Here is an 18753-nt window from a genome sequence, read left to right as displayed (position 1 = left end):
TTCCCTTGTTTTACTTTATTATTAATTGGTAAGCATGCTGATGCTGAAGAGTTGTTTTGAGAAGTCAACTGTGTTCGGTTCTCATGATTCAAACAATAACAGCAAATGGCCTTAACAACACCCCTTTGGCCTTCCTGGGACAGAACACTCAGTTTACGACACTAAGGTATTTACAATAAGATCTGGGTCCCTGAAAAAGCTGACCATGACACTGTCTAAGGCTCTGAGAACACTGACTTCAGTTTTTCGATGGTACCAAGGGTCCTGGTGGGGGGGTCAATGGCAAAGTAAAAAAAGTATGTGTCTGAGCTTCTGTTCAGACTGGGTGAAGATTAGCAGAGATGGTACAGAACACAGTGCTCTTCAAATAAGTCATACTTTCTGTGAACCCCGGTCTCCTGAATCTCTTCCATGGCAAGATCAAAGATTTACATCATGGAAAAAAAGAACTTAAATGCCAAACAGAACAGGTTCAGTTTGTGTTCTGTTTTTTTGTTTTGGTCAGTGACTGTAGTCATGAGTCACGGGCAGTTAAGTAAGTCACAGAAGTCCTATCGATTTTGGGTTGTGTAATACCTAGGTTGCGAGGAGTCAGCACGACGGCGTTCATGGCTACAGCAATATGAGGGGTAGTTCACGGGTCAATTCTACGTTATAGTGTTCCTGAGCTAAATGTGCAGAAGTTTTTTTTTCTGTTTTCCCAAATGTGAGCGGTTTTCCTATATCTAATTTAACATCTACAGTTGAGTCTCAGCTTCCATGTATGCCAATAGAAATGTATTTGAGGAAGACTTTTCACAGAAGTTACATAAATAGTGTTCAAAGAAAAAGGAGAAATTGTGTAAGAAGTATGTGATTCCAGCAGAACCAGGATGGGGTCAGGAACAATGCTTTATGGTTCTGAGCAACTGTGTAAACAACAGGGCCTTTGAGGGGTGTGTTCAGGTGTTTAGACAGTGGCACTGTTTTCTAAGAACAGATTACCAACAGCACATGGAGCAACTTGAAAGAAATAGAGATGAGTTGCCATACTTCATTAATACAAAGGAAAAGCAAGTGACCTCCTCCCATGAGGAGGAGAGTCTCCTTCCAGTGACAGTGATGGCAGTTCTGATCAAGCTGGTTTTGATCTGTTACAGAAACAGCTACAGGAGTAGTCAAAGGAGAAAGGTAGAAGCATGAGCCTCTGAGCCTGGCAGAAGAGTTCAAACCCAGCATTCAGAATGATCCAGAAAGTCAGTTCACTCAGAGCACAGCTGAAACAGTTTTACTGCATGGTGGCTATTCTGACTGTGCAGCCACTGAGGATGTGATGAGCAATAAAGTTGGTGCTGCTCAAAGAGCTGTTGGTAAGACTTCATAAGATAAAGTGTCACAGCTGCACAAAACTGCTGTGTTACAGAGTGTGTCCCACGGAACAGGGAGTCAGCAAAGCCAGCCACATGCTAATGCATGACATTATTTCACTTAAATGGGTTCTTGCACATATAAATGCAAGAAGTTGAGGTAAAGTGGATTTAGGGAAAACTCAGTCCGTGTCAGTGGGTGGGGTCTTCTTCCCCAAAATTACAGGCAAACTGTTAAAGCTGATCCAGAAAGTAACTCAGTTTTCTGCCATTCCCACAGAAATGGTGCAATTAAAATAACAATAGCCGCTGAGAGCATATTTATAGCCAATTACACATGAGCAGGGCAATAGATGGTTGTGAAAACCACTGTAAATCATTTTAAACCAGCTGTTTAATAACTTTAGCCATGGTTAAAAGTTTAGCTGTTTAAGTTTTAGAATTTGACTTCAAAAGAGTTAGAATTTCCACTCCTCATCATTAATGATGACTGTAATGTCTGATTCTCAAGATGGGGTTGTTCAATAATGTTAGTTAAATGTTACAAATTGGTCAAACAGGTCAGCTGCTTCCCTTCGCTGTTCAAGCCTGTGGTAGAACCATTATGAACAAATATCCTTAACTGATGAGATTATGTTCCGACAGAACTACAGTCTGTTTCAGATGTTTGCTTTTGCTTCAACAGAGGTTTAGGCTAGCATGAGCAAACCGCTAACCATCTTTACAGGGCAGTTTTGGGATGAGCTCATCACAAAACTGTCGAGTTTATGTTAATGAGTGAGGTTTTGATTTATTTTAATCAAAGTTTAACATAAGCTCATGTTTTAGATTTGACAGTAGTCCCGGCCTCAGCAGCTGACCTGGTTCAGCTCGGTAAAACAGACAAAGATCAGTAAGGACCACTGTTGGTCTGATGTTGGAAAAAACAACAACAAAAAAAAAGCAAAGCGTGTGAGCACAAATTAAAGTACAAATTAAAATTCATAACATTGGCAATATTTTGAGCTAAAAGATGTAGTAGAACATATAATAAAATCTGTACTAATACGAATACTATAAACAATACTATAAGTAAAAGCACCTGGGACAAGCTAATACAAACTTGAGTAAAAGCAGAAACACTCTTGGTTAAATATTACTTCAGTAGAGATAATCAATCAACATTTGAGCATGAGTACTTGCTTCTAAATTACATCAGTATCAGAAGTAAAGGTTATCATAGAAAATGTTAATTCTGATGAACACTTTCTGTTAAGAAAACGTTGCTATAGACACGATCAGTGAACTCTGATGTCTATAGCCACACAGGCATCCACAACATAAATAAATATATCAAACTATATATCGAAACAATATAACTGCAACTGTTAATGTCCATGATCGTATTAAACACAATTCATTATACATAAAACACAAAATTCTTGTTTTACCATTACCTTCCATCTGCATTGACTTTCACAAATAAAAACATGTATAAAATAAAATAAAAATAATCAATAATAGTTTTACACTTCATGATGTCTGATTGACACTGACTTTAAAACCATGAACTTCTGTAGGTAAAATCATAAGTAGAATACTTTTACTTTAACTCAAATCATATTTTATAAAGACAATTTCTGCTTTTACTCAAGTTCAGAGGTTTTGTACTTTGTTCACTCCTGGTGAGAAGCTCCTGTAGCTACAATGTGGTGGATGGGAGGGGTCTAGAAGTAATGGAAAAAGAGATACTGAAACAGGACCTTAAAAATAAAGTAAAATTCATATTTTAAACTTTGGTTGTACAAGATGGGGATCCACTATGGAAGCAGATATATTAGTCATGAAAACCCGAGAGGAATAAAACAAACAAACAAAAAAAAAAAGACAAGTTGAGAAAACACAATCCGCTGTAGGCCGGATCAGAGGCATCCTCACCACTCAGAGTTTCAGTGATTTTAAAATGAAAATGAAAAATTCTGGTGCACATTAAACTACAGGAAAGGAAAAAAAACAAATGGTTCAGTCAAATAAAGTTTTATTACCTAGAAACAAAGCATGGGCACAATCTTTATGTGTAACCCCCCCCACCTTAAGAGTATTTTCCAATTTCAAAGAAAGAAGCCCACTGTCTTACAACGTCGTCTCAGTCCTTAAAAGCTGGCAGACTCTCGTCCACACTGTACTGAAGAATATTAGCTACCAGTTCTGAACAAAGCAGGCCATAGTTCTCTTATTTATTTATTTATTTTTCCATTAAATCACCTTAAATCTCAATGTTTTCATTTCACAATTTGAGGTGGCACAGAAATATGAAAAAATTCTTCATGCTGTAAAAAATGACTCGTCAGTTCAAGCAAAAAAAATACTTCATGTGGTAACAAGTAAATTAACTAATTTTATTCAAGCTAAATAAATAATTTGAATGAACAATTCTTTCAATCAACTTTTTGAGCTGAGTAAAACTAAATCAAATGCTTGCTACCACATGACGTAATTGTTTTAGGTTGAACTGACAAACCATTTTTTACAGTGTATTAGTGATGCAATATGTTTATTTTAAATGTTAAGAAACAGAAATACAATCTGTGCTACAGATAGGAGAACTGTTCAGTACTAAGAAAAACAAACCAGCAACATGCTACAGAAAGAAATGTAAACAAAGCTGCTTCCATACCTGAGAAATGCTGGGGGTAGATGTAGGAGATGTGGAGGTCATTACAAGACCAGTACCAATTTGGTTAAGCCTTAAAGCAATGACATGAATAGAAGAGAAAACAAAGATTTCACAAACATTAGTCTGATACAGGATTTTAAGTCACTTAGCATCTGAATCACGACTCAGATAAAATAATAACTTACTGTTTTCACTGTAACTGCAGCTCCAGTCACTCCCTCAGATTTCTGTTTTTATCTTCTAAACTCATCTGAGTGAAGCTGGTCTGTGGTGCGTTGAGCCATTAGCCTGCTGGTGAGCAAGCTAACAACCCCACACATCACAGAAGCTGGTTAGTTTCTCCTTTTCTGTCACTCCAACACCAGACACTCGACCTCTCTTGCTCCGATTTGAGCCTTTATTTGTCGTGGGTAAGGATAAGTTAGCCGGAACTAAGCCGGTCTTCCAGCAGAGCTATTGACTTAGCCTGCTAACGTTAGCTAAGCTTGCATAAACACGCTAGTTAGCTAGCTAGCTAGCTAACAACTCTAACAAGTGTACACACCAGTTTATTAGACATGGAATATAAATTCGACACTTCGAAATTCATTAAAAAATTACTTCTCTCTTATTACTTGTTAAATGTACTCATCTAAAAGAGGTGACTCACTAGGCTACCACAGCAGATAATGGGGATCTAGTTAACCGAGCTAACTGACTGTTAGCAAACAACGCTCATGTTTGTTTTAACATAATAAAGAATTCAACATTAACAAATTATAGTATTAGGTTTGAGTAAATGTCTGACTGAAAAACTGGTGGTACATCAAATAAACCAAGCATTTACTTACCAGACGTGTTTTGAAGCCTTCTTAAGTTTCCAGAAGCTGCTCTAAGCGCGCGCTTCCCGCGGTGGAGCGTTGATGACGGCTCGGACCTCAGTACGGGTAGAATCTGCCTCAGTACGGGTAATATCTACCTCAGTGGGGTAGAATTTCCCGTCTATTTTTTCCCTAAACATAAGTTGCCGAGTCTCACCCGTACCCGTCCCGATCCCGGTGTGCCAAAACTCTTAGCCGAGTCTGCCGCACAGCAAACGAGCCGACTCTTCATGTTAGCTGGGTTATTAGCCCGTTAGCATTAGCATGGTAGCTAGCGCCATCTATCTAACAGCCAACCTGCTGTAGGAATATAATGTTGTAGCTACTTACTCCAGATACAGAAAATGTACAATATAAACCGACTAGAGTCTGCCAGTGGCTGTTTTTTGTTAGCTTAAGTGTTAACTTTTGCAGCAAAAATTATTTCTATGTGTAATTTTGTACACTGGGTTTAATATACTCTGTTGCATAAGTTAGCACCATGTTTATAGAGAATCAGTTGTATGCTACTAAATCAGCTCAAGCTTGTTGCAGGCCTTGTATTTGGAATGAGTATATATTTACAAAAAACAATTAAGTTCATAATTTGAAACATAAAATATTGTTTTTTTTCCTACTATTTTTACTTTAATACAGGTCAGACAGAATAGACTAATCATACTGTTCCAATGTTTTTGGAAGTGGGTTTGTGCATGAGATACTCAGCTCATACTCACTAATTTCAGTTTTTAAATTCACAAGATAAAGGGGTGTTCTCTGTGTATGTGTAGCCTATTTGTGAATAATGGACAAAGTTGACTTTTTAATAGTAAAATTTTAACTAAAGCTTCATAATGTTTATCTGTGCAATTGAATATCTATTGAACTTTTGTTGTTTTAGAAAATCTGCCCACTAAATAGGCAACCAGAACATGTGAAGTACCATAGAAGGCTGTCATATACCCTACTTAAAGCCATTGATGTACTTCTCCCAGCTCCTGGAGAGTCCACTGTATGCAACTGCACCATGATTTTTCTGACCTTACACACTTGACTCAACTTTTCAAATACATTTTACCCCTTCATGAGTTGAAACTAGAACATGAGTACTTATGCTTATGAGGCTTGAAAGACTGGAAGTTGGATATTAACTGTAGTTATACTTTTTATTTTTTAGTGAAAGGAAAAAAGCCTTTTCACATATCTCTTGGATTAGTCTAACAACTGCAGTGTTAAACTATTAACAAATAGTTTAACACTGAATATAAACAGCAAATCTCTGACAATTTCAGAATGACGTTCCATTGTTTTTTTCACAAATTTTGCTATTTTTCATACATCCACAGCAGCCATGGCTATATCTCAAATATAGATAAATTTAAACACTGGTAGGCCTAATAGACATTTTAATGTATACTGAAAGACAGGATTAATAATAAGTTACATTTATATAGCGCCTTTCACAATCCCAAGGTCGCATCACATAGCATAGGGGATGAAACAAGACTAAGCAATGAAGTAGGAAGAAAAATGCTCATGAAAGAGAAACATCTTTAAGTCAGATTTGAAGATAAAGAAAGAAGAGCAGTCCTGGACGGATTGAGGAAGAGAGTTCGAGAGGTTGGGGGCCCTGGCACTGAAGGAGCTCCATCCCAACGTGGAAAGCCTGGTGCGTGGGACAGCAAGTAAGTTATTACAAGAAGACCTGAGAGAGCGAAAGGGAGTGTAAGAGATCAGGAGTTCTCTGAGGTAGGGGGGAGCAAGGTTATGCAGGGCTTTGAAAGTGAGCAGTAAATTTTTAAACTTTATACAGAGACTTTACAGGAAGACCAACAAAGAGAGAGTTACAGTAATCAATACGGGACATAATAAAGGCATGAACCAAGGTTTGTGCATTGTTATCCATCAGGAACGGGCAAAGACGAGCAATGTTACGTAAGTGAAAGAATGCAGTCTTTGTGAGGAACTTGATATGTAGATTAAAATTAAGTGATGGTCGAGTAAAACACCAAGATTTCTAACAACAGATGAAGGCTTAACAAGCTGACCATCAATACTTAGAGAAATTGATGGCCTGGAATGGAAAGGGGAGAGTTTTGTTTTTTTCATCTCATGGGACAGCACCACCTTGCAGTGCCCTTAAATTGAGCCCTGACTCTAGTGGAGTATAGCACTTCAGAAACTTCCATATTTAAATATGAAATGAGAATGCACTGGTTACAGGCAACAGCAATGCTGTGTTGTACTCCAAATCAAACTTTATTTTGTGTGAAACATTGATGCAATAGCAAAAGTGTATTTGGCAACAAAGTATTACTACTTAAAGAGACACTCCAGCCAAAATAAAAAAAACCACACATTTTTGAGATTATAGTGGTGCCACAATAGTCTCAAAAATAAGATTTCTCAGTTTTAAGACTAGGAACCCTCCGTCTGCTCTTCTGGATGAGGTTTCTTGAAGGTTGTATTAAGTATTGGCATAATGCATGCTGGGTTTTATCATTGAGAAAACATTAATGTATGAAAACAGAAAGGACCGATAAGGCTAAGGTATGTAATAATGATTATTGCCACTTAAGTCAAATAGGACGTTGCAAAGCTTTAGCAGGTAAATGTGGAACTTGTATGCTTTATAAGAAAGACTATGTATAAACATAAGCATTAACAGTAACATCGCTGTGTTTTTCTCTTATTCCTCCTTTGTAGATCCAATCTGTTATGTGGTTTGTATCCACCACGATGGTTCTGGTGATGATTCTACAGAGTCTAAGGCAAGAACACACACAGGTAATAGTGCTAAACATTTTGACAGAAACACTCACTGTCAGTATATTAACATATTCCATTCAATTAACGGACATACAGACAGACGACAACGACTTGGCAAAGATTCTAGTCTCTGGAACTGTACTAGAGGGATAAAACTCTATTAAATAAATAAAACATATAGAAGTTAAAGAGATAAAACATATTTCCTCAATTGGTGTTTTGATGATATTGATAGAGAGCACTGTATAACACGTTGGTCCAAAATTTCACATAGGTGTTCCACTTGGCTGAGTCTGCAAAGGCCCTAGCATATGATTTACATCATTTTTATACTAATCAAACTATTCAATGACCACTCTTGCCCTGTGAACAGGGGCACTGTCATCCAAGAGGAGACCACTCCCATCAAGATAGAAATGTCTTAAGATAACAGTGGTCAGAAACATTTTGTATTGAGTTACACTTGTCCCCCCCTCCCCTCCTCCGGTATCTTGGTGTTCGCCACACTTGCACTGGCTCATTTGTGGAGAATATGGTGAAGGATGACTTATCTGACCTTATCACCTTTCATTCCACAGAGTATAACTGCTTAATTTTACCATGCATTATATCTGTATAGAAGCACCTACACTTATTATGTTTCTCCACTCATTTATTCAGGATTTTCCTTTAATTTGTCATTCGTCTGTCTGCAGATACTTTGATGTGGAGTTCAGTATAATTCAGTGCAGTAGTGGGTGGTATGGCCAAAAATGTATATCACAGTTCTCAGTATATATCATGGTAAACATATATTTTCAAATACACTTTAGATAATTATGTAAACTTATTTTTGTAGGTCAACACTAAATTTTTATTCCAGGAAGTCCCTTCACTTTTTAATAAGAAACATTTCTAACACACACATTTTCTAAAACTCTTATCATTCTGGTCACAGGAGCCTATCCTAGCAGAGAACCAAATCCAGGCCTTTCTTGCTGTGAGGCAACAGTGCCATTTGCATTGCTTTGGATGTTTCATTTAAACTGAAACATCCATGACAAACAGGCTAACATTAGCGACACCTGCAATTGTTTGTACATTGCATTATCTGTGCATATTTGTATACCGGTATAACAGTTATGGCAGAACTGAACAGATGTGAACTGATATACTGCCCACTACTAACTCCGTGTAACACTGAAACTCTGACCAACACTGAGAACTGATGAAGCATTAAGTGCAAGTGAAATCACTTACTGGAGTCAGAAGAGGTTGCTCTGAAGATCTACACCTGAGTCCTAGCACAATGAAGACTGCTCTCAGTCTAACAGCAAGAAAGAACAAGGTTAGAGGAAAATAGATTAAAAACTCTCATTCATTTTGCAGTTACATTTTCATTTGTTCATGTTTATAATTCTCTTTGGGCCTGAGTGACCAGGTAAATGTTTTAAGTGAGGATCTTACTGTTAGTTCTCCATACACATCATCTGAGGTCTTGGTCTTCAGATTAAGAGCTGTGTATATGTCTTCAACATTCTATTTGAAGAAGAAAAGAAGAGTGTGTCAGCACCATGCACTGCTGCCTCTCTCTGCAACTATATAGCTAACAGCACCGCATTATTCTGCACTCTACCTGGAGGCCAAGATGAATCATGACGCACACTAACAGATCACATACCTCATAAACATCTTCAATTGCTGTCTCCTTCTGCTTCTTCCTCCTGCGTTCACCATTACTGTTATCATTTCCACTTGTTGTCTGATTCTTCCTCCTGCTTTCAAGTAATAAATGACAACAGCTCTACGGTGCATATTAACACGCTCAATTATTATCATAGCAAACAATGAATATGCAAATATTATTTCTGTTCCACACAATGATCATCTTAAGTTGCTTTAAAAATGCTTTTTAAGCATCTTGTTAATATTTTTAAAATGCTCTTTGAAAGATTGATTCGGCCCAAAAAATTAATCTGCATAATTTTCCATTTACCCCAGAAGTAGTTATCTAGCCAAGACGTTTGATTCTTTAGTTTAACACTGGAACTATAAGGCTAACATTGCTAATAAACAGTAGAAGTCAATAGTCACCCAAATCGTTTCTGTAAATTCTGTATATGTTTTCTGATTTTTTGTTAATGCATCTCCAAAACTCAACCTAGTCTAACATACATTAAGGTTGATTCATCAGTGTGGTTTAGAACATAGTATGGCTTACTATGAACTATGAAAATGCTGAAAATACTGTGACATGCATGCATATGAAGGGGATTTTTTTCCACACAATTCCACACAACACATACTGACTAAAATATGTGAATTCAGCTACAGTGAAGTTCAGTTTTAGTCATACTGTCCTCTAAACCACATCGACCATTCAAAGCAACCTTAATGATTACATGGATGTGGTTTGAGCTGGTTGAGGGAAATTTTGGGGATGTATTTTTTTTTTTAAAGAAGTTTGGGTAACTATTGACTTCTAGTGTTCGTTACATTAGCCTCATCGATCCAGAGCAAAACTACAGCAGCACAATGTAAAACTTTATCTTCGCTGATTGACTACATCTGGTGTAAGAGGAAAAAAGTTGTGCTTTTTGCTTATGTAACCACTATAGGTTTCCTAGGCATTACAGGATTATAGCTAGTGGACTAAACTACTTAGGCTTAGGCCTAATTGGATTTTAAAAATTGTCCCTAAATGTTGGATAGCTGATTGCAGAGTTAGACTGTAACTGTGAGAATGTCTTAAACATTAAATAGAAACACATCACCTTATCCACATAACGGTGAAGAGAATGGCTGCAATGAACCCTCCACAGAATCCACCGATGCCAGCACCTGCTTTAGAACACTCCTCTGAGAGGAATATGACAGGATTAAAATAATAAAATGAAGGTCCTTTAAACCAGAAAACAACCAAGTGATTGAGTAGCCAATGCTGCTCACCTGTACATGTGACTGGTACAGGATATGCATAGTCATGGCCAATTCTGTTTCTAGTCTTACAGTAGAATGGCGCACTGTCCTCTTTAGTGATACTTGCGAAGCTGTAAGTCTGCCCATACGCCACAGGTTCACTTTCACCTTTTTTATACCAGACGTAGTCCATCACAGGTGGGTTAGCATCAGTGTTGCATTTCAGGGTCACTGACACTGACATCTTTTGCGGAGAGTCTAGAAGTACAACAGATCATTTTGAGCTGCTGGTCCTACATCTCAGTCAGAGTTAAAGGGAACTCTCATGTGCACAGTGTACATAATAGTTTGTGTTACAGCAGATATAAATGGCCCTTTACTTACATAAAATATCAAGTGGTGTGTACTCTGAGAATGCAGATCCGTGCTGGTTGGATGCCCTGCACTTGTATTTGTAACTGTCGTCACTGCTGATATGTGTGATGCTGTAACTCTGACCGTTCCCTATTTGTAAATCTTCAGTTCCTGATCTCTTAAACCAGGTGTAGTTCTCCACAGGTGGGTTTGCTTCACTGCTGCAGGTCAGAGCCACTGAACCTCCCTCAGGTATTTCAGATGGTCTGCTAGACACCAAGACCTTCTTTGGGCTATCTGAAAAAAAAAAAAAAACTGCAATCACAACACACTGATTGTTGTCCATTTGTCAGTCCACATTTCCATGACCTTAAGATAGATAACATGCAAATGTCTGTGTTCCATCCCTCCAGACGCTTGTAGAATCTATGCCCAGTCACACTAAAACTATTCTGGCAGCTCACGGTGATCTGATACACCTTATGCTGCATTTTCCTTTAATATGTGAGGGCACAATTACAAATTGTAGACCATATGTTGTCATGCACAATTTTTCTGCCTCCCTTTATGCAATTCATCATCACTGGTCAGTTTCTGACCACAGGACAACTGTTGTACAGATATTATTTGAGTGTTCAGCACAGCTGTGACAATGACATAGTAGTGGCATGATAGTGTGTGGGATGTTGGTACAAGTGCATCCTTGACCACTGTCAGGGTTACTGTCATAGGACTTCTTTGGGAACAGTGTACAGTGTACAGTGTACATAAAATATTCTGTTCCAGTAGACGTGGTGGCTCCGTTACTTACATAAAATATCCAGTGGCGTGTACTCTGAGAACGCAGATCCATGCTGGTTGGATGCCCTGCACTTGTATTTGTAACTGTCTTCAATGCTGATATTTTTTATGCTGTAACTCTGACCGGTCCATACTTGTAAATCTTCAGTTCCACATCTCTTAAACCAGGTGTAGCTCTCCACAGGTGGGTTTGCGTCACTGCTGCAGGTCAGAGTCACTGAACCACCTTCAGGTATTCCATCAGATGGACTGCTAGAAACCAAGACCGTCTTTGGGCTATCTGAAAAAAATAAAATAATTAATAAATAAAATAAAACTACAATTTTTACAGTGTTTCATTTACCATAGAGTACCATGGAACTAACTACCCAGAAATCTCAATTAACTGCCCAGTAATCTCAAAAATAATTATTCTTTTCCTCAGCAAATAGAAAGGTGTTGCAACAACAACACACTCTTTGTTGTCCATTTGTCGGTCCACAATTCCATGACCTCACGTTGAATATCATACAAATGTGTTTACTGACCATCACATCTAGTAGAGTTAGGTCCAAATGGTCATTATGCAGCAAATTCAAACAATTTGATAAAAGATGAATAGACGTATACACTACCTCTTCACTTTATTAAAGACATGGCCTTGCACTTCCACTCACTGAGCAGTTTCTCAGATTCACCTACTTTATAGGTATTATGTATACAGACAGGTAACAAATTAAAGGAAAAGCCTAATTAAATGAGTTAAGTAACGTAACGGGTGCAGATGCTTCCAGACAGATACTACAGACACCAAGACCACTTTGGGCTATCTGCTGCTGTTCTACCTTGCTAACAATATTGTTAGTTGCAAATGTGTTTATTGTCTAATACTACGCATGCCACTCAGAATCAACATTCACAGGAGTTTTCATTCACAGAATTGTAATCGGCATTGTAATAAATGCTGCATACTCAAAGAGTATTCTGAGGTAGGAAGGCACCCAGTCATGTCCAAATCAAGTGTTTGAAAAAACCACTGCCTACAGAGGTTCCACAATTTGGCTGTTATTTGAAAACAGCATAGATGTATCCTTTGCTGCCTTACATATCCAATAATCCTTGGTGTTAGTGCCAATGTGGTTAGGAAAAAAAGTAGAAAATACCAGCACTGAGAGGCTGACAACTTAATTTCTTAACTAGAACTAGGCTGATTAGCTAGCTAACAGAAAGAGTTTGGATGGTATGGAAAACGCAAATAAAAAGGAAAACAGTGATTTCTAAGATTTACTTTGACGTGTATTTCAGTGCAGACAGTATGAACATAAGATATTTCATGTTTTGTCTGATGAACTTCATTTAATTTGTAAATATACATACATTCCTGCCACACAGGCCTGCAACACACTCCAAAAAGAGCATCATCCAGGAAAGGCCTAGTTCTTTAGGAGTGAAGATGAGCAGAGGATTGCCAGTTTGTTAGAGGTACTCTCATTGATTTTAGACAATCTTTGTTATACTTTGGGTATTCAAAGTTGTAAACTGACTCTCGTTACATCCCTCTCCTGAATACTGTAAAAATTGGGTCAAAAGTCACTGACATTGCGGATTTGGACAAGACTAAAGCCAAATTATGGCATCCTGTAATGATAAAGACTGGACAAACCACTAATGCAGAAAGTTTTGAACACTGATCTAATACAAAACACCAAACATAAATAACCAATCATAAGAAACATAAACAAAGTCAAGCAACAGGCCTAGTAAATAAAACAATAGGCCATGGCAAAATTACAATAGGTATAAATTCTTAGTGTGACTTACTGTTTCGAATGTCTGCAACAGTAGGAGTCCTGCAGAGACAAGGACAGTACATAAGTAAGTGGAGAAATAAATACCCTGGTTACTGATACATGGTTCTAAATTACTTTATGTATGTTGACCTCTTTTGACCTCTCTGTTTCTTTGAATTGACAAAAAAGGTCCATAAGTGAGAATTTCATAGCAGGCAAATTTTGTGTGGCTATAATCATTAAAGTTTTAAATCGTTAAAGCTACCATCTGTGAGATATATATTGTGAGCTACATAATAAAAGCACAAAAGCATAAAATAAATGAAAATACTGCTCCCTGACATATTTACATAATTTAATATCGAAGAACGAATAGTATGGTGACCAAATTTCTGAAATAAAAACCAGTATTTTGACTATGGTATGATGAAGGCTAACTGATAAAATTGGGTACTAACTAAGTAACTTCATAAACCATGTCAGAAAATTGGACATTAGCCTACCATGGTGAGTGGAGCTATGGAAAACTACGGAACAGTTAATTTCCAGTTTTTGATTCACAGTTAAAAACAAGGACCTTTCTGGGGACAAGCCACCAAAAAATGGGGACTGTCCCTGGAAACCTGGTACATCTGGTCACCCTAACAAATAGATGACATAGTGACTGTATAACGCGGTGGGGTGGGATAACTGGGATGTATTTAACCATGTATCAGCCGTATGTATGATCCACATATTGTACAGATAATATTATTTACGATTTCCAGAAACTTACATGCTGTTTTCCATTGTGTTGTATTCCATCATGAGCTGAGCTGTTTAAGTGGTCATGTTGGAGAAGACAAGAAAGAAGTTAGCTTACTTAGAACTCACTCTAACCAGTGAAAACACACCAGCGACCAAATAAATCCTCTTGGCTTGATATGTCTATTGATATGCTTATGTTTATGTATATGAAAAAGATGAATGCATTGTTTTTTTAATTGATGTTGTTTCAGTAGAGACTCACCCAGCATCATGAGCAGAAAAATCAGAGAAAGAGAATGAACCATCATCACTGTGGCTGCGGCCTATATCTTTGTAGGGCACAAAGCAAAATACGACTTCAAATGTCAGTCATTAAATTTGTTGTGGATTAATATATACAAATATCTTACTGTTCAGCAGGATGCTGATTGGCTGCTGAGTTTGCTCTGGCTTCATGATAGTCTATATCAGCAGTGCTATTGACGATAATGCCAACAATAAAAAAATATATAAATTTTACTATTTACATTTTCAAAGTTAGGTCCAATCTATGACTAATAACTTAAAGAGGACAGCAGTTAACTTAATATTGTCATACCTCTTTGAGCAGACAGCTAAAGAAAAAGAATAATTAGCTTAATAAGTTAATAATTCATCTTTTCTAAGTTAAGGAAGTAAAATAATTTAGGATTAAGTTAAGGATAGTCACATACAACATATATGCAAGTCTGACTAGGCTTTCCTCAGCAACCACTGGAAAAAATACTGAAGCAACAGAACAGTAAGGGACATTTTATAACATATGTATAACTAATTAGCTTAAAATCCTAGAAATATATTCACACATAGCTCTGAACTACATGTAGTGAGCTAGCATGTTAAAATGTTAAACCATTAAATGATGCTATGTTAGCCTGAAGAGCTAACGTTAATCTACACATTTATTATTACATCATTTATTTTTGGCTATTGTTTATTATAGCTCAAAATGATGGGCGGGCTTAAACAAAGTGGCACTTTTTTCCTGTGAAATAAAAAAATAAATAAATAAAGCAAAAAACATTTTTTTTTTAATTCAGGAACCAATCAAAAAAAGCTGTGCTCCCTGTAGTTTTTAGTTTGGGTTTAGTTGGGTTCTTAAATGTTGAGTTTAACTGCTTACACTCTAAAAAATGCTGGGCTGAAAACAACAACCTGGGTTAACTGGCAACCCAGTGCTGCAGTATAATAAGTATTATTTAAATATTATTAAAGTATTTAAAAAAAAAAAGTATTTTAACCATTATGATGGATTGTGACAATTACTCGACCTAACGTGGATGTTGGGTTGTTTTATTTTCAGCTGATCTATGTATAATAATGATGGTGGTCTTAATGATGATGATGATAATACAAATTCTCTTTAACATATGATTTTATTAGTTACACTTTAAAAATGCTGGGTTATTTCTCTCTCTCACCCCATTTCCCAGCAATTGCTTTAGTGGTGTGAACCAGTTGTTTTGGCCAGCAAAAGGATTATCACACCCGTTGCCGCTAGCTACCTTTCTGGTTGGCCGGTTTAAAAGTCTGAAAACATGCCATCCACGGCTTTAAGATGTACAAAAGCAATTACATTTGTTTTACAATCTATTTTCTTTGAACAAGTTTTCTTTTACTGTGCAACATTAATCCATGTCCTGATAAGATATCTGGCTTTATCGCAGCACAAACTATATTGTTTTGTTTTTTACTATATACACGAGAAAGCTGTGCAGCAGCCTTCCACACACGGACCACCTTGCCTTATAAAGCTTGAATTGGGGACATAAAAGATTTTTATGTTAGGATTACATCAGTTATTAAAAACAAAAAAGACAACAAATATAAAGTATTCAAGTATACAAGTATTTGTATTCAAGTTACATTTTGTTAAGACAGTATTCAGAATACAGTTACCTTTTGAGCTCCTCTAAGCAGCTGCCTAGCATGGCTGCTGTGGTTGGACAAAGTTTGAGGCGTATTTATAAAGCTTTGAAATTTGCACGACCTGGCCTTTCCTAAGAATGATTGAAGGTCTGACCTTGGTAAAAGTTATCTTAGAGCTCAAATTTCTTGGGGTGCCCAAACTTTTGCATGATTCTCCTTTCCTTTTTTCCACTCTAAATTTGTACCAAGCAAAAATAATACACTAAACTTTTTTATAATATTAAAATAATGTTTAATTCTACTCACGTAACTATTCACAGTAACAGAAATTTTAACCAGTCTCCAAACTTTTGCATGCCATTTATTTTTCTGTTCTATCTATACATAGTATATTTATTTTCTTTGTAATGTTTACAACATTCCCTCAGATTCCCTCATTTGTTCTAATGTAAGTACTGTAAGTAACCAGTATCTGTATCTGTTCTTTAACAAGTGAAAAGTGTAGTGTTTTAAACTAAAATGAAGTCTCTTACCTTAGTAAGACAAGTCTGCAACACCTACATACCAAATCATGAGTTCCTGGAAGTACTATGCTGTGCATGCATGTGGCTAACACCTTTATTTCTTGTGTTGATCAGTATTATGGAGTCGTTGTACCATAATAGAACAGTGCATGTCACATTAGGACAGCCGTTTCATTATTAAAACTGTGTTCATTTCTAAGAACATTTTCAAACGATAATTACAACTACAGACTGTAGTCCATCTGTTTCTCTGCACACTGTCTTAGCCCCATTTTCCCTGTTCTTCAGTGATCAGGATGGAGCAAGTGGATCATTCTCAGCACTGCAGTGACACTGACGCAGTGGTGGCATGTTAGTGTGTGTTGCACTGGTACGAGTGGATCAGACACAGCAGTTATTAAAAAGTTTTTAGGGCTGAAGTCATTATAGACAGTACCTACTCACACCCCTGAACTCAACTGTTTTTTCCACACTAACAGGGCAATACATGAAAATGCTTTCTTTTTAAACTGTGTGGATAAGAGCAGTGCATTCAGAATCAGCCAGGTATCAACTCATTTTTTTATTTATTAGCATTTTTTATTTGTTATTATTGTACAGAGTAATGAAATGTTGGGTGGTAGCTGTTTTAATAATGCTTTATAAATGCAACCAATAAGTGGCACGTTCTTCCTATGTATAGATACAGTTGAATACAGTTGAATACAGTTGAATTCAATACTGACTCATCCATATCTCCAACGTCAACTTTCCTCATGTAGCAGCACCATATTCTTATGTGTTTTGTGTTGTTGAATCCAGTCTTTGTAATCACCATTTTCCATATCGCACACTGAACATGCACTTTACAAGAATTCTGACTAAACTATGTGGGACTCTGATATTTAGTGTACGTCACTAGCTAAAACTGTTCAGGCTAAAATGAACAGTGTGATTTACACACTAATTGATCCCACGAATAAAAGAACATGAGGTTATGTGAAATACTTGAGGTCATTGGTCATTAGGCTACTATTAGAGTTTGTGTTTTACATCATGAAATGATTACAGAAAATCATGATACTATTTTTCCATTACTTTTAAACATGTTTTTTGATATTATTTTTCAGTTCTAGATTTTATTTTCTATGTATTTTTACTTTTTAGTTTCACTTTCTAGGTTTTCTAGGACCTGTATAAGCCCTGCAATGGCAGTGACACAGACCCAAAGCACAATAGATCCACCACCATGCTTGACAGTTTGCAAGGTTTTCTTTTCATCAAATGCTGCTCCTTTTTTAGGTAACGTTTCCTTCTGATGACTCCTCCATGCTGATCATACTGCTGTCATATGGGTTTTTTTCCCAGATGCTGCATTGATGTCCAAAGTTCAACTTAACTGCCAGGTCTTCAGCCAACTGCTGAGACAAGCCCATGTTCATGGAGTGTGAGCACAAAGTTTGAACACTCAGAGGATTTATTTCTTATTCATCAGCTAACAATTACTAATGACATTTCTTGACCTGTGTAACATGTCCTAATGAGTCAATTAAGGCCTAATGAGTAAATTAAGTACTGAGACTTTCCAACTTGAAGGGTGTCTAACTAATCACATTTTAATCTAATTTTTAGTTTTTTTATTGACTCATTGCAGCGTGTCCTAAAAGACAGCTTGTCATCGATCCAAATTCCCAAATATCTGAAGCTTGAAATAACTATTCTTTAAATTACTTACTGTTACATTATTAGAACAGTCAATTCCATTGGATCTGGAAAACACTAGCTTTTTAAAGTAAATTTTCTATAGCTACTGTTACAGAGGAAGCACAAAAAAAGTATAAGCAAATAACATCCTATGACCTGTCTTATGTTGTTTGTTTAATGATATCATGTATTTTTTTCTGAATTGTAAGTGAAATATGCAAAACAATCTGGAAATCTTTTGGATGTTTTATCTAAAATGAAATATAAAATAATGCCTGAAACATTGGGACGATTTTCAAAGTTGTAAGAAACATGAAATTTATGTCCAGTTATGTCCAAGCCTGGAGGGATCAATGAGATTGGACTTTCACCCTGAACTCCTCTCATCCAGAAGGAGAACTAATCAGTACTGAGGACCACACGTGACAGAAATTTGGACACTTCCTATGCGTAAAGTCG

General features: G+C 36.9%; 1 protein-coding gene across 1 annotated transcript; it reads right to left on the bottom strand.

Annotated features, from left to right (window-relative positions):
• Positions 1–7252: 7252 nt before the first annotated feature.
• On the bottom strand, positions 7253–16656 carry LOC118805019 (B-cell receptor CD22-like). The gene is made up of 12 exons (XM_036565622.1): positions 16621–16656; positions 14442–14508; positions 14208–14247; positions 13464–13492; positions 11674–11943; positions 10893–11159; positions 10539–10766; positions 10364–10448; positions 9271–9364; positions 9057–9128; positions 8850–8916; positions 7253–7607 (listed from the first exon to the last, which is right to left on the bottom strand). Exons 2-11 carry the CDS (start codon positions 14485–14487, stop codon positions 8878–8880), a joined length of 1170 nt encoding a protein of 389 aa, XP_036421515.1. The 5' UTR covers positions 14488–14508; positions 16621–16656; the 3' UTR covers positions 7253–7607; positions 8850–8877.
• Positions 16657–18753: the final 2097 nt, after the last annotated feature.

The sequence above is a fragment of the Colossoma macropomum genome, unplaced genomic scaffold (genome assembly GCF_904425465.1).
Source record: "Colossoma macropomum unplaced genomic scaffold, Colossoma_macropomum, whole genome shotgun sequence".
NCBI lineage: Eukaryota > Metazoa > Chordata > Actinopteri > Characiformes > Serrasalmidae > Colossoma > Colossoma macropomum.
This window is presented reverse-complemented; position numbering and strand designations above follow the sequence as displayed.

What these genes read in the sequence shown, in the direction of transcription:
- LOC118805019 (XM_036565622.1), bottom strand. Translation starts at nt 14,487, where the DNA reads ATGATGGTTCATTCTCTTTCTCTGATTTTTCTGCTCATGATGCTGG. An exon ending in CAATTGAAGATGTTTATGAG is followed by an intron (nt 9,129 to 9,270) that starts GTATGTGATCTG and finishes TTCTTCAAATAG; the next exon opens with AATGTTGAAGACATATACAC. An exon ending in ATGTGTATGGAGAACTAACA is followed by an intron (nt 8,917 to 9,056) that starts GTAAGATCCTCA and finishes TCTTGCTGTTAG; the next exon opens with ACTGAGAGCAGTCTTCATTG.